Raw genomic sequence first — 25,959 nt, 5'->3', positions numbered from 1 at the left:
ACTTTAATCCTGAATTTTTAATGGATATTCCATACCATTTCTAATTCAATGTCAAAATTGTACCTACTTAGTGGTAGGGCTTTGTACTAGCCCATCTGGGTAGATATTCGACTGCCAAACAGCAGCACCCAGTATTGTTGTTCAGGTTTGAATGTTGAGTGAGCCAGTGTCACTACAGGTACAGTGGACATAACCGCTTAGTTCCCAAGATTTATGGCGCATTGACGATGACGACGATAAGAAATGATTAATATTTCTCATAGCGCCATTGTCTATGGGCGGTAGTGACCACTTACCATCAGGTGGCCCATTTAGTCGTCCACCTACCTACATCATAAAAATAATGGTCTTTATACCTATAATAGTAATTGGTCATTTGTACTATATTGCTATTCGTATGATCATTTCGAATTTTCATAAACGGTGAAGAAATATATATAAATCGTTAACGTATCTATTAGGTTTTTTTTTTGCATACAGTTATTCTCTTTTAGAGTACGCCTTCACCAAGACGTGGGGCATTTAAGAGTTGTAACGTTTATTTATAAAGAAAAACTATCAGTGGTATGTCAACAAGAATATAAGCAATTCATATCCATAATATTATAGTTGTTTATATTATTGTTTTTAAATACACGTATCTTAAGATTAGCGTGTAAAATACAAGATACTTTGCGCAGTTTCACTGCCGCGGATCGTACTACTGACGCCGTTTTATAAAAATATAAGTTTCAAACTATGAACCTTCCACAACTAAAACAAATACATCATCCAAAGATCGTGGATTTTTACTTTTTTAATTTTGATTAAAATTTAAGAAATTATTTTTGAATCGAGATGATTTGACAAACATCTAACCAGATTTTCAAGTTATAACTTATAAATTTATTCTACGAAGTATTGATTGAGACACAAAATGATTACGTAATTTACAATATACACACTCGTGGAAGACTGTCGTTTCATTCTCTGTAACTTTAGATTTGCATGTACAATAATAATATTACTATATATATTTGCATATGAAATAATATGTCCTACACAAATATATTTATAAACTAGCTGGTGACGTTCTCAGACTTTAAGCCTCAAAAGTACATAATACCTCATTATATGGCTGACATAGATATGTCAGCCATATAATGAGGTATACACAGATGTGTATCCTCTATATCTATGCGTTTGTCGTGGCATTGTAGTTCCCAAATGGATGGACAGATTATGATTTTTTTTTTTTGATAGGTAACTTATTTGAATGCTTTGCCATCGATAAAAATCAAATCACGAACAACCAAACGTTTTAAATTTATAATTTAATCTGCACAACTGCGCCATACCTATTTATATTTGTTTTCAAATGCAAAGGAATGATGTAACACCACTGGAACTCTTTAATAAGGTTTTAACCTCATCGGCCCTGGTTGAATAACATCCCGATTATAATAAAACAATATAAACGTAAATCTTTGTACAGATTTCGATCAGTTACGATTTTATTAGCATTAGCATTAGCAGCCTGTAAATTTTCCCACTGCTGGGCTAAAGGCCTCCTCTCCCTTTGAGGAGAAGGTTTGGAGCATATTCCACCACGCTGCTCCAATGCGGATTGGCGAAATACACATATGGCTGAATTTCGTTGAAATTAGACACATGCAGGTTTCCTCACGATGTTTTCCTTCACCGCCGAGCACGAGATGAATTATAAACACAAATTAAGCACATGAAAATTCAGTGGTGCCTGCCTGGGTTTGAACCCGAAATCATCGGTTAAGATGCACGCGTTCTAACCACTGGGCCACTGATTTTATTATATGTATATTATATTATTGATATACATATTAATAATCTATGTATTTCATTTTCATTATTACTTTCACTCAGCCGCAAGTGAGCAATGCATGAAATATTAGTGTTTATTCTAAACGAACGTAGTGATGTCATGCGAAACGCCTTTACACAGTACAGTTACCATTTATTGTTCTATTCTAACTGCTAACTTAACTCTACTTATCCTAAGGACTCTGAGGTAGGCGATATCCAATTATCATCAGTTATTTTCAAGCGAAAGATCAATAATTTATAAAAACGAACAGTTAGCCACTGTTATTAAAGGTACAAGGGATGTAACATTTTAGTTTCAATGGGTAAGAAATATATAACGCTAATATTTATGAACTTATAACTGATAGCTCGTTTACTCGCCTGCTGGGTATCTTTGTTACTTTATATTATTTCGAATGAATTCCGGTATACACCCCGTACAAATTGATGTGTAAATTATTTTAAAATAACACAGTAGTGTCGACAAAACGAACAGACATTTTCCGGTTTAAAATGCCAACAGAGTCTTTACATAACAACAAAAAAAACATTCAAAAGGCGAAATATTATGTATAAAAATTCAACTAAGAACTCTACATTCCTATATAATACTAGCCCGCGGCTTTACCCGCGCAGAATTTAAATTTATAGATCTTTACCTATAGCAAAAGCAAGGTGAATTATAAGTAGCCCTCACCCGGGACTCCACCTATCTCGACACCAAATTTAATATAAGCCGGTTCAGCGGTTTAAGAGTGAAGAGGTAATAGACAGAGTTACTTTTGCATTTATAATATTAACATAGACAATATTTACAAATTTACGCTTTTTAATTAATATATAATTTTGTTTAAATTACATTATTAAATTCGCTATGCCTTTTTGTAATTATTCTCACGGCAGTGCATAACGCATATACATATACATTCGCGAATACTTTAAAAATAAATAATATACTTAATTTCTTGGTAACAGTCATAGTATAATATCATAGCCAAGCAATAAATTTCCCTTAGTAACAAATACACGCCAAAGGGGAATCGAACCCGTACATCTAAATCATACATGAGTGTAAAATAGTAAAGTGTACTACCAACGTTGTGATTAAAAAGTCCAAATTACTGGCACAACGATGACATATCATATAGCGACACAGAAATGGACCAGTAGTTAAAATACTGAAACATCGCAAGAAAATTCGTGCTTATATTAACACGACATTAACAGATTATTACGTAAAAAATCTCCACCAGTTCTGTGCAAAAATTAACATTAACCGACGAGCAATAGACAGAGATGAGTTGACATTTCAAGGATAAATCATGAATATTAATTGGAAAACATTTTTGAACATAGAGCGCACGGTCAAATGGACCAACTGATCGGAAGTGGTCTCCAATGCATTTTGTCATTGACACTGAAGAATTTGAATCATTTCTTATTCATTCGCCAATTCGCCACCAACTTTAGGTATTATCGTCGCATATGCCTGTAGTTCCACTGGATCATTCACCCTTCAAATCGAATAAATACTGCTTGGCGGCAGATTATATAATGAGTGGGTGCAACTGAAAAACCATAGGAGACCCAAGCAGGTTTAGAGTATATTCCACCACACTGCTCCAATGCGGGCTGGTGGATAACTTTTGGCAGAATGTCGTTGAAATTAGACACATGCAAGTTTAATCACGATGTTTTCCTTCACCACCGAGAACGAGATGATTTATAAACACAAATTAAGCACTTGAAAATTCAGTGGTGCCTGCCTGGGTTTGAACCCGAAATCACAGGTTAAGACGCACGGATTCTAACCACTGGGCCAGCTCGGCTCAAACTAACAAACATACAAACTATTTATATCATTACATTTGAATCACGCCTCGTATCATAGTGAACACAAAATTACTGCAGCTTTGCATATATGAGGCGGCGACATAATATAATATAAATAAGGTGACCTATTGTTTCGTCTGCCTCGTTATTGACAATAATACATTATGAATATGATAACTAGAAGTTTTGTACAGCTCGCGCTCTGCCTGCCATTAATAGAAATCGCAACGCACCTAATATGTCGGACGTTTATTATTATATAAAATTTATCAACGAGTAAATATCACTTTCTGATTAATTGTAGTTTATAATTTTAAGAGTTTAATGTGAGCTAGCAAGTAACTAAAGCAAATCTCGAAAGCAGCTTGATATTTTAAAATGTATTTAACGAATAAACTAAGTGGCCGCAATTGCGGTTTCTCTTGAGGATTTATTAATAAAAAATTAACGCAATTAAAGATATTACAATTTTTATTTATAGGATATTCAATAAATATATGATATTCAATGAACAAATCGACACTCATCAAAAGTTTTCGCTATGCATACAAAGGTAAGGTAAATAATGCCTACAAATTAGAAAGTAAATCAACGAAGCTTCATACAAAAATAGTTTATAGTGTAAAAACTTTTTTTTATGAAATATTTCGGCGGACTGGAAAATGGGCCAACTGTTGGTAAGTTGTCATCACCGCCCAATTTTCTCCAATACGACAACAACCTTGGGAAGTAAGTTATTATGTCCCTGGTGCCTGTTAGACTGTCTCACTCACCCTTCAAACCGGAACACGACAGCACAAAGTACAGAAATACGGTTTGGCAAGTTAACTATTTTATTTTGCTTCTTATGAAAAATGTGTGTCAGACTTTCAATACAATCTGTCAATCCCCATGATTGCTCTACTGGTGTAATTTCGCATTCATAGTAGTCGTAGCTTCTCCCGCGCGAAAATGATTAAACTTTACTTACCATTAAAGGTATAGAAGTATATATATTGTATATATCTATTTATTTTATATATTAGACAAATATCGTGGAAAAGACAAAACAGATCTGAAACGCTCAATTAATCACGTATCAACAATAATATTTACTTAGAGCGCAAACACACCGGCTTATACCATTCAAATTGCGTTAATTTAGCAAAGTAAAAAGTGTAACAATTCACTGAACAGCAACAATACATACACATAAATCCAAAGCAATATTATACAAATATAGAATCATTTCTTCAAATCGCAAAGCAGAAAGTCGCTCGTTGCAAAAAAGCATACACTTTTAAATAAAAAAAACATAAAATTACATTGAAAATGTGCAATCAAAGCAAAATTCGCTAATGCCCGTTTCAATATAACCAAGTCAAAGGATTGTCATTTACGAAGTTTTCCTTCAGAGCAAGTTATAAAAATATTATTTTACATAAATAACCTTATTAAACTTCGATTAAGGCGTCAATACATATTCTATTTATTAATTAATTTGTGATAAAATGTATGACCATTCTCTTTGTTAGATATCGGCTATTATCTCTGAAAATAATCTTTCATATATTATAGTATAATTTTAGATCTTCAACAAATGATTGCAAATATCAATGGGTATGTTCGTGTTTTATCTGTTGTTTTTGTACGTCGCCTTATTTATAAGTGATAAGCTTGTTCAAATATTAGACGTTGTAACAAGTTTTAATACCTATCATGCTTGCATTGGCTTTGACAGTTACATTCATAGAGCAGTTATATATGTAACTCTGGTGACACTAAAATCCTACATAGCGCAAAGTAAACGCCTCATTGGGTTGTATCTAATTTTTTTTTTTTTAAACTATAATTTTACAAAGATATTTATTCGTTTTTATTTTTATACAACTTCATATATTAAAAATAACAATAAATTCAATAACAGTGATGTATCTTGCTGTAAACATTTCGTATTAATTTGTTACATTAAGCCTTTAATTTAGATCTTCCACGTAGTGTATATATATGTATATGTGTAGTTTTTGCGTAAGGCGCGTTCATAAAAATAGCGATCTTTTTATAAGCATAGAAGATTTGAATTAAGTTACAAGTTCAATACAAATATAATAGTACAGTAATACAAGGTAGGCGATAAGTCGTCTTTACACACACATACATTTACAGTTATAGACATTTATAGTTAATATAAAATTCGACCGACCCGTCATAAAGAATGGGCATATTCATTATAGAGAATGTCTGTTAATATTTCGTTCATAGTTGGGTATTTTAAATTGCAATAAAATCTGTCTGTTGGTCTTAAAGCTAGCTCATAAAGCTGCAAACTTCAAGGTCATAGGTTCAAATCCCTAGTAAGTTTAATGAGGGTTGTTGGGCATTTCTGTTAAGAAATTCTGTAGCAAACCGGAGTTAGTGAGTTAGTAGTTTTTACATTCCTCTGCCTCAGAATGCACGTAGGCCGTTGGTTCTGATTCAGTTAAAACTTTGCTATCACTTTACTTTGTTTATCCACCACTCTAATTAGAACTGCATGTCATGTCTGTCATGCAATAAATTTGAGCTTTCTCCTTAATGCAAGAGGTCTTTACCCAGCAGTAGGCTGTTAAAAGACGTATTATTAACTACTTAATGAGAATGAGTACACGTTTGAGTATTAATAGCGTTTGGTATTGAATGAGTTTATTTTTTATTTGTCTTAACTGACTGGTCTTTATTGGTCCTCGTGGTAAACTACGAGTGTAATAATGTTTAATCACGCTAACATAATATCTTTCGAGAGAAGTAAAATATGAATAAGGCATCGCTATTGTACATAATGTAGATTACAAACCCGTTGTATTTTTTTTTAAATTACGAAATGCAATTAAATATATTATTTCATTAATATTTAATTACGTAAAAGTAACGTGACGTGTATATTTATGTATTCTTAAATGTATAATTAATTCTGCTCAAAACCGTTAATCTCACGTAAAATCGGTTTAATATAAAGCATTTCTAGATATTACTTACGGTAACATGATCTAGCATGTCAAAATGACACTGCTTGAAGTAAATCGCGCAGCCGTCATGCCTGTGACCAGTCTTCTGCTTGTATATACCGAAATATCCCATCTGTTCCAATTTGACATAGAAACTATTTAAATGTGATACTTGTACTTCTTGAAGGCATAATATCTGTAATCCAGAAATATAAAGTATTTTGATAACATTTAAAAATAAACACTGTACACCGTATTCAATTTATTAAGAACTGTGATGGAATTGAGGACGAAAACCATTGCATTTCTGCTGTGAGCGGGAAGGTAGACATATTGTTGTTACCTGTATAGTTGATACCTGTTAAGTACTCTACTCACTTTATTTAATAATTATTTAGTATTAACAAATTATTAACACGGTGTGCGTTATATTTTTTCAGGTTAGTACTTACATCGGGTGATAAACTTAAGATCTCGTCGTAAATCCTGGCAGAACGAACTCTCCATTTTAAATTTCGAGGCGAGCATTCCTTGTAGAGATATGGGTGGCACTCTAATAAGTACTGCGCCAGGACATTGTAGGACATTACTTTAAATCTAAAACCTTCAAAAATAAAAAAAATTATAACAATCTTACTTTTATACTAAAACTAGGATGTTTTTTAGAGCTTTTACTTAACTTGGCTTGTTTGTTAGTTTGTTTTATTTAAATTAGGCATGCTGAATTAAAACCATAAGTCTTTATGTATTTAGTTGAAATTTTATATTATGTCAATTCAGTCAGGTGACAATGTAATTTTATAGTAAGAATGACTAAATTTACACCCAGGATTGTTTCCAGACGAAAGAACTCTTCTAGACAAGTTATTTTCTCGATTGGAAAAAACTTTTATTAGTCTTTCAGTTTTTTTATTCACATAATTAAATAATTTTTATTGATTACATACCGTTGGAGGTCTCATTATTATTTCCTGCTGACTCCCATATCCGGAAATCAGTTGGTATATTACATGGTGTTTTGTTGAAGGAACTGGATTGATCCCGCCATTCATTGGAAGTATTATCTTCCTCTGAACTGAGAAAGATACTACTTATAATATTTGGATATTTTAAGTATGATTTATAATTTATTTGTAAACAAGAACAGAATTTACCAGTTCTGATTTAACTTAACTTATAATGATTACAATAACAAAATAATGTAAATGAGATTGATCAAAATAGGAATGGAATTAAAATAGAACAACTGTTAAAAAAATATACAATGAATATCATTCATTAATAGAAAATAACAATTATGCATTTGGTTTGTTGAAACTCTAACAAAGACTAATAAAATCTGATAAAGCATTATCTAATTTCCTGTATACAAGTAGGTAGAACACATTCTTAGCAAATTATCAATATAAATTCTTACAGGATAGCATATTATGTCAATATTATGTTTATTAATATATAACATAATTTATATAATAACTCGGAATAATCAATATCATGTTTATACATTTAAAACTATATGTTTATAAATGTATATCTATATATTTTTGAAGTAGTTAATTTACTCAAGAGCCTTTGCTTGTAAGGAATGTGACTTGTAATACACCAGAGCATGTTAATGTAAATATGTAGATCTTTTTTTCCAATAAACTACACCTAAATAGTTAAAAATAGTTTATACATTAGAATCTATCAATACCAATGGATACTATGCATTCTTAAACATTCAATTTAATACTTTACTTACTTGCCTCAAATGAAAATTTAAACCTTGTTTAGTGATATATTATATATATATATGTTACTTTTGTATAACTAGTTTCAAATTGTTATTCCTTTTTATAATACATAAATATTTTACGATAAGATCTTCTTTTTCATAGTCAATGATGACACAATAGATGTGTATAAATTTAAACAGAATATTTAGCTTACATTTCAAATTGTCCTCCATAGCTGATGTGATTCAAAGTAGGCTGCAATGACTCACTCATTTGCTTGGGTATCTTTGCTACATTGGAATCAACATATGATTTCTTGTTCCGAAATCTCTTCTTTATATTAGCTAACAGCCGCCACTGTACACCCGAATAAACAATAGGACTGAGCAATGATTGCTGGCTGTTCCATGTAAAACATGTCTTTCTTTTACAGCTCAAATTTGTAAACTGTTTGACAACAGTTGAATAATGATTAATATTCTCAAATGTGAGTCTTGAGTATCTGCAAAAATGGTGTGTCAATTTCAGCATAGCTTTACAAATATCAGGAAAACATGGTATAAAAATGTAACTAGCTTAGCTAGAGCCCAAACATGACTAGGAGACTTCTATTTGTCACAAAATTTTATGAGGTTGGTGGCATGGAATTTGCTCTGTGATGTTTATTTTTGTAAGCTGTAAAGAAAGAAAGAAAGATTATTTTGGTATCTTGTTAAGCCATAACCATAATTTATAATTGTAATTAAATAAAGTGTTTTCAATGTCTACACCTAACTAAATAAATTATTATGTTATTAAATTTTTATTTCAAAAAAATGTTTTTATTTACTACAAATTAACTGTAGCATCTTTGTACACAAAGCTGATAGCAAAAATAACATGTATACTCTGGGCGCAGAACAAGATTAATTTTGTATGTTGACCTGACATAACTTATTTCTGTCATTCATGTATGAATATGGTATTCATAAAGGTGCAGTGCATAATGGTATTACCATAATATTTCAGATTGTTTCCCAAATTTGTTTTTTAAGCCGCTTGATTTATGATTCATTTAAAGTAATATTTATGAGAATTGGGAGATTATGATTGGGAAGTATACAATAGTATAGTATAGTATATAGCATTTTTGAAAATTAATATTTTACTGATAAAAATTCTGCTCAGTTCAGATCACTAACACAATACTAATTTTTACCAAGCAATAAATAAATACGATAGTTTTAAACTCATTCTGGTAACAATTATATCTTCGATTAATATTTTTTTAAACGTACATAAAGGTACTTATTATATACCCACTTACATGGAGAATAATTATACAAAGTAGATTTTGGTTTTTCTCTCTTATATATATTTTAAAATTCACAAGTTGTATAAAACATTTATAAACCCTTGACTGTTGGTAAAAAAGTCAAAATTCGAAATCATTCTTGATCCGCGACAGGGTACACATATTACCTAGTTAAATTTTTAAATTCCTCAAATTCATTTTGTGGGGAGTCTCTCTGTTATCTTTAATATTAAACCTTGAATTAAAGAAGTTATATAACTTATTAGCATTTCTATAACAAAGAAAAAACAAAATTGAAAGCAAAAGCATATGTCAACACCATTAATAATTTTACCATAAAGGCAATATAATAATTAAAAACATAAATAAAATAAACTTACATGGATGTAAACAAAGCCATAACTCAAAATTTTAATACACAAAGAGCAAAAACCATGGCAAACACCTAAATTCTACAAATACATTTTTATTGACCCACCGACCTTTCCTATCGCATTATTCACAAATAATCGCTGTCACACTTTATTCGACAGATTACAAAAAATATGGGAAAAAGCCCTTACACATCAAAATATTACGTAGATACTGTAGAAAGTTTTAGTGTACCTATAGGTATACCGTTAATATATTTTGGTTATTTATGCATATTGTATACTGAGGATAAAGTCACTGAATTTTCATATTTTATAAAAATTAACGTTGTTGGTTATTGAAAGAATTTGTCATTTATAGGTAACCAATAAAAATAAATTATATAGCAAAGATGTATGTATTATATAAGAACAAAATTAAAATATCATCAGCATGCGAGTCATGATTACCCTCAAGTGTTTCAATTCAACATAATATTTTTGTCTGTAGATTTGTTGAATGAATGTGTTTCTTTTTATTAAATATCCAGTTATACTTTTCTTAGGATATCTTAGTAGTATGATAGAGCTTAAACAATTTAATCTAAAAAATAAATTATATTACTAGTTAATAAAATGAACTAGTGTGGAATAAATTAATATAAAGATCTTAATTTATATATACAAATTCTTAAAAAATAATAAATAAACTAATTACTATATACTAATAACTTCAATTAATAATTTAACATTTAGATGATAGTCGGTACTTATCTATATATTTGAGTACGTAATACGTATATTATTGTGACAAATAGACAATGTGTCAAGTGTCAAACATTATTTGACATGTGTAACTAGTAAGAGTGTTTTGGAAATACGAGTCGGCAATATTTTGCCATTATTATAAAAAAAAAAAAACATTACTGCTCTAAATCTAACTTTAAAAATACAGTTCAAGTGATAGTGTTTACTCATATAACTAATCATAATAATTAAAATGACTAAATTCGGATAAGATCTGTGTTATCGTAGGTGTGCCTGAAGTGCATTTCCTTTATTTTTAATTTTACCATGGACTTTATAAATTAAAATTTAAATACTAAAATAATCCATATAGAAATAGAATGTTGTCCTTATAAATTTTCAAATTATAAGAAGTTTATTTAAACTGTAATTTAAAATGCGACATTGCACAAGCTTTACAAAATCAAGTATTGATTTTAGTGCATACAATCCGGTTCCATAGATATCTAGAAAAAATAAAAAGTAAAAATCTTCTGAAATCGGTATAACAGTAAAGGTAATAGACACTTTAAGGGAACACCTAATATTTTTTTAACGAAAATTGTGATTTCTAAATAAAAAAATATTACTATTCCTAATTTTTCTCTCTCTATTAGACATTGAGGTAATTTATTGCGATTTTTTCAAAAAAATCTTTCTCTCATCTATTCTATCTGCAAAAATAATGTTTGTCTAATAGTTTTAACTGTTCATATAATCTTAATAACCAAATTGGTACCTTTGAATAAATATTAAGAATTTGCAGACAGTAGAGAACTCGTATTTCATTATTTAATTATCATAAAAAAAATTTACATTGCATATGCTAGTTTATTTAGGCTGAAAGAATGGTCTAAAACGATAAATGATCAAAATAACACCTATAGGACCACCAAATATAAATACATAATATAAATATGCTGTACTTGAATTGATTCTACATAGAAATGAATAGGCTATTAATTACAAAAAAAGTTCATAGGCAGTTGGGTTTTTGCCTCTTATTGATAGGTTTGAAGAGTATTCACAATAGATACATGAGTTTATCTTGTTATAACTCTTGTTTAATCACAGTACTTAATACACCACAGAATATCAATCAATATTTGGTCAAAATCACTAGGACCCATCTTCATGATGTGCAAATATATTGCCGTTTGCATCTGTATTTTTGTGCACTTATAACTAACTGTCTTTTAAACTGGAGATTGAATCCACACATAATTTGCTTGCTCCAAAATGTAAATATAATTTAACAAAACATTCAAATCAATACAGTAAATTGATACATGATAAAAAAAAATATTTGCAAGAAAAGGCTGATAAATTCCTGGAAAATCCTTTAAAAATCCTTTTTTATTTTTAAATATATCTCTCAATTGAAATACACTTGACACATCTGGCAAATAATGACTTTCCACTCAAAAAAAATCACCTAACTTAACAATTATTTCAAAATAATGACCTAACTCAGCTACATTTCATCATCGGATTTATCCGGTCCTGTAACTCCTTTTACAATTTGGAAATAGACGTTAGGTGCTATGTATAGTTCGTACCGCTAGTGAGTTTTAAGGTCTGCCCCATATCTTCCTTCTGGACATAGCCTCACGAGCTTTGACCATTCCAAAAAATAGTCACTAGTACCTGGACTCTTTTTCCTTGAATTTGTTTGGCTTTCACTTTTTTTATTCATTGCATAGACTCTTGTTCGGACTCCATATCCATTGAATCCAATTTTAATCTATGGTAACAATACAGTCACAAAATTATCGCCGGCTAAAACCAAAACATCCTAGCCGCTTGCAAATCGCAAGTTGAACGGTGTCAATATTCTCGAAACCCAGCGTGCGTAAATTTTTTTCGTATTTAAATTCTTCTCGTAAAAAGCTCGGTCGGCCGGTACAAAGCTTATAATAATTTGGACATTTTTTGCTGTCGTGACTGAAAGTCCTGAGCTTTTTCGGTCTTCTGCAGAATCTGTAGAAGTGTATGGATCTACAGATTTCAGGAGGGACTTTTCTGTAGTTTTTCAAGTGCTGTTTTGTGCGCTTTTTCCTTTTCTTTTCGAAACCTTACGCCGCTTCAAGCATTGCAGATTGGCGTATAGACTATCAATCGCGATGTTAAATTTTGTTATCGATTTAGAGTTCCATGAACAAGGTGATGATCACTTTCTGTAATTTTTTTTTTTAACCGAGTTCAAAGTAGGAAGAGTTCCTTAATTTCAATGTTTGTATTTAGTTTCGGAGTCACAATGGAACTCATCAATAAATGCCAGCAAACCAAGTACAATTACTGCTGTAACATTGCTATATGCTATTGAATTCGGTTTTATTTTGTTAAAATATTTTCATTGATTGAAAACATTTAGTACTACACATTACAAATAGTAAATAACCACTATGTTTTAATGTTTGTATATAAAATCTAAGCAAATGTATGTTTTATTTTCTCAATAATACTAAATAATTATAAAAATTACTGACAATGAAACTGATTACATACAAAATTATTTTACCATACCAGTGATATTCATATCAGTGAAATGTGAAAAGCAGTATTAGTAAAACTGTGTTATTAAAAAATAAAAATGTTTAAAATTGAATCCTATATCACACCTATACTTTTGAGTTATGTTGACAAGTATGTTCGTGACTTCAAACCTGCCAATGCCCAAGTAAGTTTTTAACAAAAGAAAATATAATTTATTTGAGGTACACAGTACAGTAATTCTTAATTATTATATTAAATTTATTATAGGTATCCCTATGGGCTGGTGGGGTTACACTGCACAATCTTGTGCTTAAAGCAGATGTATTGCAGAAAGAAGTAGCTCTACCATTCACATTATTGTCTGGACGTATACATCAGCTCCTCATACAAGTACCATGGACAAAAATTATGTCAGAACCTATAGTTGTGACTATTGACACAATAGGTCAGTTTTTATATTGTATTTACATTTTGTAGTTTTGCTGAGATACTCAGCTCAAGTTGTGCTAAAAATAGAGTAATATGATTTTATATCTCTTGTTGCTGTAATGACACTGGGTAGGTGGGTGGTGCAGGTGGTTGAATTAACTTATAAACTGGAACAAAGCTAAACAAAGTATTGATTTTTGTAGAGGAAAACTGAGTGGGTGTTATGCACCTCGGTGTACAAAGGCTCATCTATCAACAAATTTGAGATTAGATGAAAATGAAGTTTGTTTTGTTATATAGAAAACATTCTGTATTAAATTAATCAGAAACTCATTTCATTAATTATTACGTAAATTATTAATTATACTTAAATTGTTTTTTTTTTGGGTTATGTAGACTTAACTGGCAAATGGTCCATCAGATTATAAGGGGTCACCACTGCTCATAAACAATAATAAAATATTAACCATCTAGGAACAAAGATGTAATGTCCCTTGTACCTGTACTTATTATATTATCTGGTAATTGTTCTACTAATTGTCATAGGCTTACATAGTTTTTAAAGAAATACATTAATAAACAATGATTATTCAAATTTTCCGAAGTAGAGTCAGACAATAAATATTCCTTGGGTGATTTTAAAGTGTATGCTAATTTATACCACATACTTTTTTGTTCATTTTATATATTTTTACAGAATGTATCTTAAGTCTAAATCCTCCAGCTGATGAATCAACACCATGGGAAGCTCACAGGTATATATGCTAAATATAAATGTATACATTTGATTCATTACTCTAAACAACATTAGTTGTATTGCAAATGCAAGTGTTCATTTATTTTAACTAAATATATTTTCAGTGTATAATATTATTTTTAAATATATAAATAACTATTAGGTTTATATATTGTATTTATTTGTATAACATACATATATGATTTAATTTAACTTTTCAAATAAAAAAACCTCTCCACATTTGCGTTTGCGTAAGTGTGAAGTGTTAAGAGCCGAGATGGCCCAGTGGTTAGAATGCGTGCATCTTAACCGATGATTTCGGGTTCAAACCCAGGCAGGCACCACTGAATTTTCATATGCTTAATTTGTGTTTATAATTCATCACGTGCTCGGCGGTGAAGGAAAACATCGTGAAGAATGTGTCTAATTTCAACGAAATTCTGCCACATGGGTATTCCACTAAACCGCGCGGTGGAATATGCTCCAAATCTTCTCCTTAGATTGAGGAGGCCTTAGCCCAGCAGTGGAAAATTTACAGGCTGCTAATGAGAATGTAACATGAAGGGCGTGAGATCTTAATAATGAATATGTAACAATTACTAATACTACTTATTATATTTTATATAATTAATTAAAAATAAGTGAATCACCAATCAAGATTTTTTAACTGTATTTTTTTTATTTATGAGGGCTCAAGTGGTAGATACGCCGCCAGGATACATGCAGGCACTGGTACGCCGCATTGTGAGCAATATTGCTGTGCGGGTGAACTCATTGATCGTAAAATATGTCCATGATGACATTGTGCTCTCCTTGAATGTGAAGAGGCTCTCAATTGACAGCGTGGGGGTTAATTGGGAGCCGGCATTTGCAGGTACGTTATCAAACCAAATATAATATTCGTTTTCATTTCCAATTGATTTCAATAGCAAAGTTTTGACGAATTTAGTTGTTTTCCTTAAATCTTTTATCATAATTTGCATTACTTTAATTATTTATTAATTGTTTGTTTAATACGAAGTATTATAATAATTATAAATTTTACAGATATAGATCAAAATCAACCCGCCATTAGGAGGATAGTCCGCCTTGATGATCTCACTCTATGTCTTGATAGGGCAGATTCTGATGGCAAGATCAGATTCTTTTATGAACCACTCTTGTATCGTTGTCAAATGGATATAAGGTAATTAGTTTGTATAGTTCAATATGACAGTGATGTATATCTAGAAGTATTGGTGTTATGCATATAAAAGTTATCTTTGTAATTTCCCCAGATCATGCATTTATCGGAAACTTCTTTCCCTAAACATTAAAAAGTACTTACTTGTATGTTGTCATGATAAAACATACTTTGAATTTTAAGTGATATAATTCCCAAGCGTAAAGAGTGAATCAGTTAAATAAGTGTTTATATATGTAATATTTAATTATTATTATGAATGGATATTTTTTATTGATTTATATAAATTTACATTGTAATTTAACATAAAGTTTTGATTAATTATAAATTAATTATGACATTTTTATAATCGGATGTGGCCGTCGCTACTCATAGACATTGGCGCTTAAAAAAAAATTTACGATTCCTTACAACGCACCATGCTATGTCCTCTGTGCCTATAGTTAAAAGTATATCTAATTACGATATTGTAAACATTAAAAAAAAACCTTTTCGTTAGTTTTACTATTGCTCATTCTTTTTTCTATCTAGGAATCAAGGAGTTATATATCTTAATTTATTTAAATAAAAAAAATGGTGTCTCACTTATCCTTGACAAATTTACTTTGTTTTAGGGTATTGACAAGACTTGTATCAGCTAGTACTCGTAGAGCTCGCAGTTTGTGCGTCGAATTGCTATGTAACCGCCTGGCGTGGGGACTTAATGGAGACCAACTTGTGCTTCTATTGCGATTGCTGAGGGAAAGAGCACCCTTTGAAGTGAACTTGCCTTCACCTATTCCTAAGCAATTGACTATACAACCCGCCCCAATACGTAAGCGATTACTAAATTACTTATAAACATTCCCTATTTGAATCCAACGTATTTTACTTCCTATTGCCCCAATTTTACACGTGTACATAAGATTAATGATCATATAAATCTGTATACTATCTATACATATAATAGAATTGGTGTGTCTGTTTATAATATTAAAATAACCGCTTTTTGCTAAATGCATATGTATGTATACACGGTGTATATACCAAAATAACATTTTGTACAATTTTTGCCTGTCCGCCTGCTTGTCGGTTTGTACCGGCTAATCTTTGGAACGACTTGATTTTGACATAATTTTCAAGGGCAGGTAGCGGATGTATAAATGAGTAACTTAGGCTTTTTGTTAAATTAAAACGCGCATGAAGTCGCAGTTAAAAGCCAGTGCATATGGTTATTGTAATGTCGAAAAATATAATTATTTTTGTTAGCTAAGCTACATTATTTTTGTTAGCTAATTGATGGATTTTTATACAAACGATATAAAAGTCCATCAGTTATGAAATTATACAGGATTGAAATATGAGCTCTCTCTCTATTTTAATTGGCTGACTTGATTTGAATTACCACTAAATATAAATAATAAATAAATAAATATTAGACAACATCACACACATTACTCTGATCCCAATGTAAATAGCTAAAGCACTTGTGTTATGGAAAATCAGAAACAACGACGGTACAACAAACACCCAGACCCACGATAGCAAAATTATAAAACTAATGAACTTTTTCTACATCGAATCGGCCGGGAATCGAACCCGGGACCTCGGAGTGGCGTACCCATAAAAACCGGTGTACACACGTCGAGGTCGTCAAAGTAATTGGTCAACTTACCCTGGCAAGTTTTGATAGTAACGAAATATACTTAGGTTACTAACAGATTATACTGTCAATTATCGTAGTTTATATATTTATAGAAGTTTATAGTAACGATTCTGACGTCACTCCACAATACCGTTGATTTATTCTTTCTAGATGCGACATCATCCAACTCAGCCGAACCGACTCATTCTGACAGCTGGTCGGACTGGGCTTGGTCATGGATGCCTGTCTGGAATAATGCGGGCATCGAAGAGACACCAGCACCTGCAACTCCCGTACCAGTCTCATTTACTGCGCACTTTGGTATCATTTCCGTGCTGTTTAAGGTTTGTATTTTTATGTATTATTAATATGACATGAATATCTAATTATTAATAATTCTTATGAATATTAAGACACACTAATGAAAACGCTTATAGAAACGAAAAATAAAGCTTTACAATGTATATTTAATATAAAAATGAAAGAATATAAAAAAAAACTGTTTTTTGGGTTTTTATTTTTTTATTTTACTAATTTTGTTTTACTTTTTTTTCTGTGTGTTTCTTGTAGTTTGTGGTGTACAATAAAGTATATATAATTTATTCATTCAAAAATGTATGTATAGTTCTTATTATTTAATTACTATCTTGTAGTTTTTAATACAATATACATTTAATTATTTGTGTAGTCCTGTTTTGACTTTATTTACAAAATAAAATAATAGTTAATATAACAAGTTTTGAATACAAGGTGCTGAATTATAAAATAAATAAAAAAGTATGCTATCGATCATCTGTATCTGTTTATGTGATTCGTTAAAATAAGAATTGTAACTCACCTAACTTTCTCTACGCAATTGCATACTTTAATTATTTATCATTATTAATATTCAATACTGTGTCTTACAATTAATGCAATAAAGAAAAAGTTCGAATAATTTTGCGGAATTCTGCAAACGAAATTATGATATATTATTTTAAATACATACAAGAGCCGAGATGGCCCAGTGGTTAGAACGCGTACATCTTAACTGATGATTTCGGGTTCAAACCCAGGCAGATACCACTGAATTTTCATGTGCTTAATTTGTGTTTATAATTCATCTCGTGCGCGACGGTGAAGGAAAACATCGTGAGGAAACCTGCATGTGTCTAATTTCAACGAAATTCTGCCACATGTGTATTCCGCCAACCGGCATTTGAGCAGCGCGGTGGAATATGCTCCAAACCTTCTCCTCAAAGGGAGATGAGGCCTTTAGCCCCGCATCGGGAAAATTTACAGGCTGCTAATGCTAAAAAAATATCAAACTAAGTTGACCTGAAAATAACATTATACCTCGATCTTCGATCCTTGATCTTAAGATGATGGAATGATCCCAGTGTTAAGTTGCATTTTATTTTTTTCTTTGCAGGTAGCAGAACGCCACGGCACTGTTCGTAAGCGCGCACGTAGTATTCTAGAACTAAACGCAACGGATGCGGTCATTAAGAGTTTTATTTGTTCGCCAACTCTATTTCGCCTCAACTGCGGAGCTCGCACGATAACCTTTGCCGGACACGGAAAGTGTGTGTGCGGTCACACGGATATAAACGATGTAAGTTATTTAAACGCATGTAATCTATTATTTAAAGTTATTTACCTTCTTTAGGTGCCTACATACCTTTATTGTAAAATATACAGTACTCAATAATAGTGACGAAGGTGAAATTATCATATGTCAGAAATGTTGCACTCAAGCTCTACTTTGACATTATCCAAATTACTTTGGTGTCAGTGAAATGTTTTGCATAGTTATTATTTATTTTAGAAACGATTAAATAAAACAATTATGTATATGATGTTGGTACCTTCATTCATAGATAGATACTGATAGATACTTACTATACAATACTAGATAGATACTTCGTCAATAGATACTGCAGTAAGAGATAGAAACCTCTTCTTGCTGCCGAACATACGACATTACATTTACTTTGTATCAAACTCAGAAACACAGAATATTGACTCTCAGTGGTAAAATAATTGACACGTGGTAGTATCCACATATACTTATAATCCCAGGAGGAGGGCACTATTGCTACTTTAACATATAAATCTTGAAATATATTAATCCGAGTACTAGTGTCTCGATTTGTCTGTGGATTTACCTATTTTTAATAAGAAGTTGTAAGTTTATATTTATTGACATATATCGTTCGAAGGTACACGACGAGGCAAGAATTTTCTTGAGTAAAATAGAACAACCAGACGAACAGCCCTGGAGTTGGGTGGATGAAGAGTTAAATGAGCAAATCGCTGAGGCCACTGAGGCGGTTGAGGAGAAGGTGGAAGAGTACACTGAAGAGGTAAGCAATAGATAATGAGAGAGTGAGAGTAATTAAAGTAGTACAAAAACTGTTCAAAGGGGATTCATATTATGTTAGTTTTATTACATACAAATGAATGATATAATTGATTTTGGTAAAATCTTATTTTTATTTCTAAAATGTCGTAAGTAGTGCAGAAGTGTTTGCTCAAACATAGATCCTCTCACTATAACATTATTCCTATAGTTCGATTGAACGGCGTTCTTACTCGAACGGAGATATATCAGGCTCAGGACGACCGGTTTTACGTCCTTTCTGACGCTCAAAAATGTAACGTCATCATCTTCCTAATTCCAACTGTAGATTTATAGATAGAAAAACCCAATAATTGTTTTTCTTAGTCCAGGCTTCGACAAAGCCTCGATACCTAAAGTCTTGAAGTCTCTAGTAGGCTTGAAATATATCACTGTTTATTGAAAAAAGTTAGTATTAAAGATTTGAACTTAGATAAGTCATCACGTGCAGCAATATTTAATAGGCAAATTAAAGTAAATCTTATTTAATATTACATTTTTTATTAATAGGATTAAATTCATATTTTTGATTTTAGTTACAAGCACAAGCCGAAAACTTAGGTGTCGGTAATCGCCAGGATGCACCAAAAGCAGAAGAGGAGGAAATGGATCAATTTTGGATAAGGATGGCTCCAGTTCTTTATTTAGAGTATAGTCATGAGAGGTCGCCAGCCAACGAATATGAGAATCCATATGACAATCCACCGAGTGACTTTCAGTACAGGTAAAAAAAAAAATTTAACTACTAGTAATTCGTATTTGTTAAAGATTACTAATATATATTTCGTAGTCAAAATGAAAATAGTCATAGCTTGGTTCATACCAAATTTTATCCAATTCGATTCAGTGGCTTAACCGTTAAAGCGTCACAGACATACAGACAGAGTTACGAGTTTATAATATTAGTATTGATAATGATATCATTTTTATCAATCTCTGTTTCAAAGCTGCTGCAATTATTATTATTTTCGTTTCGCAATACCAACAATTTTATTTTGCTTTGAAGATTATTATTTACAGTATTCCGCGCACTCCATCCGCCTGTTGTATTATTTAGGCACTCATATCATGAACATTTTCTCTCATCTTGTTGCAAAAACGTTAACATTGTTACATAAAAAAAAAAAAATTGGCAATAGCATTATAAGGTTGAGATATATAAGCAATAAGTTCTATTGCTTAGCGCAAATACAATTTTTAATGAAAGAGTATATTCATTAAAATTCTCTGACTTTCTACTGTGTTTCAATATATTGAATCTAACATTCGTTAACTTCTTGATTTCCTCATTATATCGACTTTCTGCTTCTAGTAAGACCCTTATGGTGACACACATTCCTAGCAGTTCTCAGTATTGTTGTGTTCCAGTGTAACTATAGGCACAAGGGACATAACATCTTAGTTCCTAGGGTTGGTGAGAGCAAGGAAGGATTGGTAAGGAATGGTTAATATTTTCTACAGCGCCATTGTCTATGGGCGGTGGTGATCACTTACCATAAAGGTGACTCATTTGCTCGCTCGCCTACCGATATCATAAAAAAAAAGAAAAATAGTAATCATACAATAAATCGTCATTTTAGCGATTGGGTGGAAGAGTGCACCATGAAAGTGTTAATTCGGCCAATGTTATGCAATGTGTCAACGGGACTGTTTCATCGTGTTGCACTTGTGAAAAGTTTTTATGACGGGGTCCTTTTACCGGCTCCAGTAGGTAATGTATATTTAAACATTATATTAACATATATATATATACTTTAAAGATCTTCATCAATTAAGATACTCGTTAATTAACAAAGAAAAAGAAGGAACCGGTAGAACTTTCCAAACATTTTTATTGGCATTTTTTTTATATCTTATGGACACAGACGAAATTTTATTATACTGGAACTTCAAACATTGATTATATCTCTCTTAACTACTCTCATCCAACCTTACAAATTTCATTTTTTTCTTTTGAATATTTTCAGAAATCGCTATGCGTAAACTTACTGTTGAAGAATGTGACGCGTTAACAGACAACTTACCACTGAGACACGCTAAAATAGACATAACAGGTTTTCGCGTGCGCTTCATACCAACAAACCACTTGCAATCCGAAGTTCCAGTACGACCGCCACTCATACTTGATGTGCAAATACCAACCACATCGATCACGGTCACTGCACCTCTCTACCCTCACAGGTAAAATAATCTATTAATTATTTTTAAATAAAGATTATTACACTTATATTTTTTTAACTAATATGAAAACATTAACTATTTTCGAAATCAATATGAGTTTTTCAATATAGCAAGAATTATTGTTGTAATATTTTTATTAGAATATATAATTTTGAAATATATAAGTAGGTATGATCGTCGTGGGTAGAATTACATTACTATCTGTCTTTCTCGTAACTTAAACAAATATATTTCTTCAGGGTATGTTCAGCAGCATGCCAGCTTGAAGATAGCGGGTCATTGAACCGAGCATCTCGTTTATATACGTCAATAGAATCAACTATCCAAGTTGGCGTTTGTACCCTCAACGACGAGCCGCCGCGACCGTGCGCGAGGATACGCGTACGCTTCTTGATAAACTTGCTGCTACATAAAAAGTACTTCGAGCATAAAGATATTATCCATTTTGGGATTACCATGAGAATAAGTAAGTTATACTTATAAGGCCTGTTATTCGCACCACGGCGTCTTAGCTGCAACGTTGAGTAGGCGTGCGAGCTTGTAAATGACGCGGTGAACCGCCAGTTGTGTTATTCTGCGTCAAGAGCTACCTATTTTAAAAAATATATATATAGTTTTTTTCCATGATAATTCCATTAATCAATTTAAATAGTATTTTTTAATGAATTTTCCTTTACAAAATAAGAGTGGTAAAGTTGTTACGAAAATAGTCACGTACGACAATGCTAATGTGGCTTTTGTAACAAAATACAATATTTGCCCAAAGTTCCGAAATAAATTCATCGACCTTTGATATCTCATAGCTATCCATTATTTTACGATCTAATAATAACTAATATAGATTTTATTCAAGATCTCCACGAATTATATGATAGTACATTTCTAACACCACTTGTGTTAAGCTTAAAAAGAGGGGTAAATAGGAGTATTATATACGAGGCATTGCTAGACACATTAAAAAAAAAACATTGTTGGAACTTGTTCCATCCTGTATGATGTGAAAATAATATTAATAATACGATAAAATTATATTTAAAATATTAGAATGCTGTATAAACTTATAGTCATATTTAAACTTATATCGAATCTATAAACAATAATTCCTGACCTCATCAATTGTTCTTGTTGACGATCAGGAGAGGCGAACGTGTGCGGATCGGCGGCTCGCTTACAGGCAGCGTACCAAGTGGCCCAGTCGCTCTCTAAGGGCAATTACACAGATCACTTACGTCACACCACTGTCGTCAACGATGCGCTACATGACGATGGTAACTTAATATTTTAATAAATTATTCAATTGAAATGAAGTAATAGAACCTTATAAGTCAATTTCTTTATATATATTTTTTTTTCATAAAAAAATATATTAAACTTATATATGTTATCTTATTACAAAGCGTCATATTAAATGTGTACTAAAATTATAAATATTTAAAATTCTTAAACTGAATAAAAATAAGATCGCGGAAAAATATACTAAATAGTCCTTATACTACCTACTTGTTTCTCGATAATATTTATTGTCCTCTGAAGAACTTAGTTTACCAATAAAAAACCATGATTTTTTATAATAATTCTTTTATTACTAATATTCGTGAATGTATAACTTGTATCAATATATTGGCCTGAATATTTATTAAAATTTCTTTTAGATTATGTTGCCGTTAACATCTCATTAGAAGAGCTACTGTTGCGCAGATTCGTTACGACCAATATCACTACACACTTCATGACGCTCAACTCCATCAAAGCTACCGCAATCCAATCTCCGGGTAAGCTTATCATATTATAATTAGGAATACACATTGAATATAAACGCCTATGTGTGAACGCTTAAATAATTGTAAAACGTAAACGAGATATTAATCTATTACTTTTTCATACTTTAATTAGTTGGTGGTGAATTAAAGCAAGTGTGGCTACTTTCTGCACCAGAAGTTCCAACTTCTACGTAAGTTAAATTTCAATATGGCTTTAATGTGGCAATTTTAGTATGACGATATCCTTCTGACTGATTTTGGAGACTTGCCATCGGTGCAAATCAAGTACAATGTATTATCCCTCTCTCTCACTCATAATCCGATGGGTCATGGGTCGGATAAATCCGACACGACGGCGGAAGACATTTTAATCGCTTGCCGTAAAATGTTTTAAAAGAGGCACTGGAGACTATACTGGTATAAAGCCCTGTTAAGGAAAAAAAATTGCACACTGAAAACCAAATGATAAATATTTATATTTATTAATATTTTTCTACATTCTATTCGTATTTACCAATGTATATATTTGAATGATATTTTATAGTCTATTATATGTCTATACATCATATTTTGCAGACCATACATAAAAGCAAGTTGGCAATGTTGTATGGATCCCAACGCCGTTAACGCAATCGAGTATTTGAATATATCGGTCAAGCCCACCGCATTGAGTATCGATCCTATGCTAGTCACCTGGATGAGCTACCGCTCCAAAGTGTTACCGATACCGCAGAATGGTAAATGTTTATTATTAAAGTTTTAATATTAGTTAATTTGGAAAATAAACCGACATTGATGGTTCACTGTTAACACACAGATCCGTCCGATGGAGATATGCTACAAGTTTTATTTTATTATTAAAACTTTGTTCTATACAATACATCATATGATATATTAGTTTTAATCAGCGGTTACTTACATTAATCTATACATATAATAAAATTGGAGTGTCTATTTGTAATATTAAAATAACCCATTTTTGCTAAATGCATATGTATGTATACACGGTACATATACCAAAACAATTGTAAAAAATGTACAATTTTTGTCTGTCTGTCTATTTGTACCGGCTAATCACTGGAACGGCTGAACCGATTTCGACGGGACTTTTTAGAATCATATATATAGAAAAAAAAAAAAAATCACGCTATCCAAATAACTTAAATACAAACAACGCGCACGAAGTCGCGGGCACAACTAGTATGTAAATAAGTATATTACGTGAAGTGAAGCACTATGATCCAAATCCTTAACATTTTATTAAGCATTTGCAATGGATTGTATCTGCTACTACTTTCATTAAATGAAGGGAGTTTAGATCTCATTAGAGTACCACATGTATTGGAGTAACTAGACACTAATAGTTTAGTTTCAGTCACATTTTAAACAATAATTAAACTTATATCAGTAGTTTTCGCATGCCCAGTAAAGATAATCCGACTTATAGAGATCCAAATATTCACACCCTTACAAAACAATATTAAATATTAAAGCATGATCACATAATATGTTACAATGTTGTATGTAATCTGTGCCTCTATGTTATACATATGTATTTTACCTTTACAGAATCCATACCCCAAAATCAAAGTTTAAAAAATGCCTCTTCTTCACAATACTTGTCTCGGAGACGAGTCACACCGCCTGTGAGTAGTTTTAGAATTACATTTTACATATTAATTCACATCAATCAGATAACATTAAAATAATTCGTGCATGATCCAAGCGTATTGAATTTTCTTAACACTGTATCCAGATCCAAATAAAGAGATTTTTTTATAAAGTTACGTTTTATCGTTAGTAATTTTATAACTAAGATCATTTTACACAGCAATCCCCTCTACATTCGTTAATCTAGTTAAATTTCTACAAAATTGGCAACGTTTTGAACCTGAACTGTTTACAACCTTGTAAATGTTTTTAATTATTTAATTTTTTTTCATCAAAAAACATGGGTCAAATAAAATCGGAACGCGTTTACTGAAAGCTCTATTTGAATTACATGCGAAGCTGACGTCTGTCTAAACATTTATGTGTCTGAAAATGGTACGAAATTTTTTGCAGTCAAGCGGTCGAGGTGCCAGTCGTTCGGGGTCTGGTGCAGAACTAGTTCATATGAGAACGAAGAGCGTGGATTCAAGCAGTGAGAAAAGTGAAAAGAAAGAACCGAAACACCCTCCACAAGAGGTATTGGAATATATTAATTTATATATATACAAATAATAATTTCACATAACTGGTTACGGTGTTTATGTGCTTTCCGAAGCATGGGAGTTAAGAATTTTCCCAATTGTTGATCCTACTTGGAATTCAAACCTGTCCCGGCCTGTCCATTCAAATATCTAAATATGCAGCCGTACAAGCTAAATAATACAGAAACGAGGCAGCTAATTATAGCATAATTA

General features: G+C 31.6%; 2 protein-coding genes across 7 annotated transcripts in view; one reads left to right on the top strand and one right to left on the bottom strand.

The window, feature by feature from the left end:
• Positions 1 to 10,214, bottom strand: part of LOC125076016 (protein angel homolog 2) — a 34,228-nt gene extending 24,014 nt beyond the window's left edge. The window contains exons 1-6 of one of the 5 annotated variants that reach the window (XM_047687944.1): positions 10,010 to 10,123; positions 9,797 to 9,864; positions 8,550 to 8,837; positions 7,565 to 7,692; positions 7,070 to 7,221; positions 6,649 to 6,813 (exon numbers count right to left, since the gene is read on the bottom strand). In XM_047687944.1, the coding sequence (XP_047543900.1) occupies positions 6,649 to 6,813; positions 7,070 to 7,221; positions 7,565 to 7,692; positions 8,550 to 8,608 (504 nt within the window). In that variant the 5' untranslated portion in view covers positions 8,609 to 8,837; positions 9,797 to 9,864; positions 10,010 to 10,123. Of the gene's footprint in view, positions 1 to 6,648; positions 6,814 to 7,069; positions 7,222 to 7,564; positions 7,693 to 8,549; positions 9,011 to 9,796; positions 9,865 to 10,009 lie in introns of those variants that run through there. The other 4 variants (XM_047687943.1, XM_047687942.1, XM_047687940.1 and 1 more) reach the window with 4 other exon arrangements.
• Positions 10,215 to 10,947: 733 nt separating this feature from the next.
• LOC125075812 (vacuolar protein sorting-associated protein 13B) overlaps positions 10,948 to 25,959 on the top strand; it is a 49,378-nt gene continuing 34,366 nt past the window's right edge. Inside the window, exons 1-20 of one of the 2 annotated variants that reach the window (XM_047687584.1) lie at positions 10,948 to 11,010; positions 13,295 to 13,445; positions 13,529 to 13,706; positions 14,388 to 14,445; positions 15,116 to 15,300; positions 15,474 to 15,612; positions 16,224 to 16,423; positions 17,405 to 17,577; positions 18,645 to 18,827; positions 19,435 to 19,578; positions 20,150 to 20,337; positions 21,194 to 21,324; positions 21,581 to 21,794; positions 22,034 to 22,260; positions 22,931 to 23,062; positions 23,447 to 23,566; positions 23,688 to 23,745; positions 24,131 to 24,291; positions 25,124 to 25,200; positions 25,619 to 25,741. In XM_047687584.1, the coding sequence (XP_047543540.1) occupies positions 13,359 to 13,445; positions 13,529 to 13,706; positions 14,388 to 14,445; positions 15,116 to 15,300; positions 15,474 to 15,612; positions 16,224 to 16,423; positions 17,405 to 17,577; positions 18,645 to 18,827; positions 19,435 to 19,578; positions 20,150 to 20,337; positions 21,194 to 21,324; positions 21,581 to 21,794; positions 22,034 to 22,260; positions 22,931 to 23,062; positions 23,447 to 23,566; positions 23,688 to 23,745; positions 24,131 to 24,291; positions 25,124 to 25,200; positions 25,619 to 25,741 (2,778 nt within the window). In that variant the 5' untranslated portion in view covers positions 10,948 to 11,010; positions 13,295 to 13,358. Of the gene's footprint in view, positions 11,011 to 11,249; positions 11,283 to 13,294; positions 13,446 to 13,528; positions 13,707 to 14,387; positions 14,446 to 15,115; positions 15,301 to 15,473; positions 15,613 to 16,223; positions 16,424 to 17,404; positions 17,578 to 18,644; positions 18,828 to 19,434; positions 19,579 to 20,149; positions 20,338 to 21,193; positions 21,325 to 21,580; positions 21,795 to 22,033; positions 22,261 to 22,930; positions 23,063 to 23,446; positions 23,567 to 23,687; positions 23,746 to 24,130; positions 24,292 to 25,123; positions 25,201 to 25,618; positions 25,742 to 25,959 lie in introns of those variants that run through there. The other variant, XM_047687583.1, reaches the window with a different exon arrangement.

Source organism: Vanessa atalanta, chromosome Z (assembly GCF_905147765.1).
Source record: "Vanessa atalanta chromosome Z, ilVanAtal1.2, whole genome shotgun sequence".
NCBI lineage: Eukaryota > Metazoa > Arthropoda > Insecta > Lepidoptera > Nymphalidae > Vanessa > Vanessa atalanta.
Note: the sequence above shows the minus strand (reverse complement) of the source record. Positions and strands in the feature narration are given on the sequence as shown.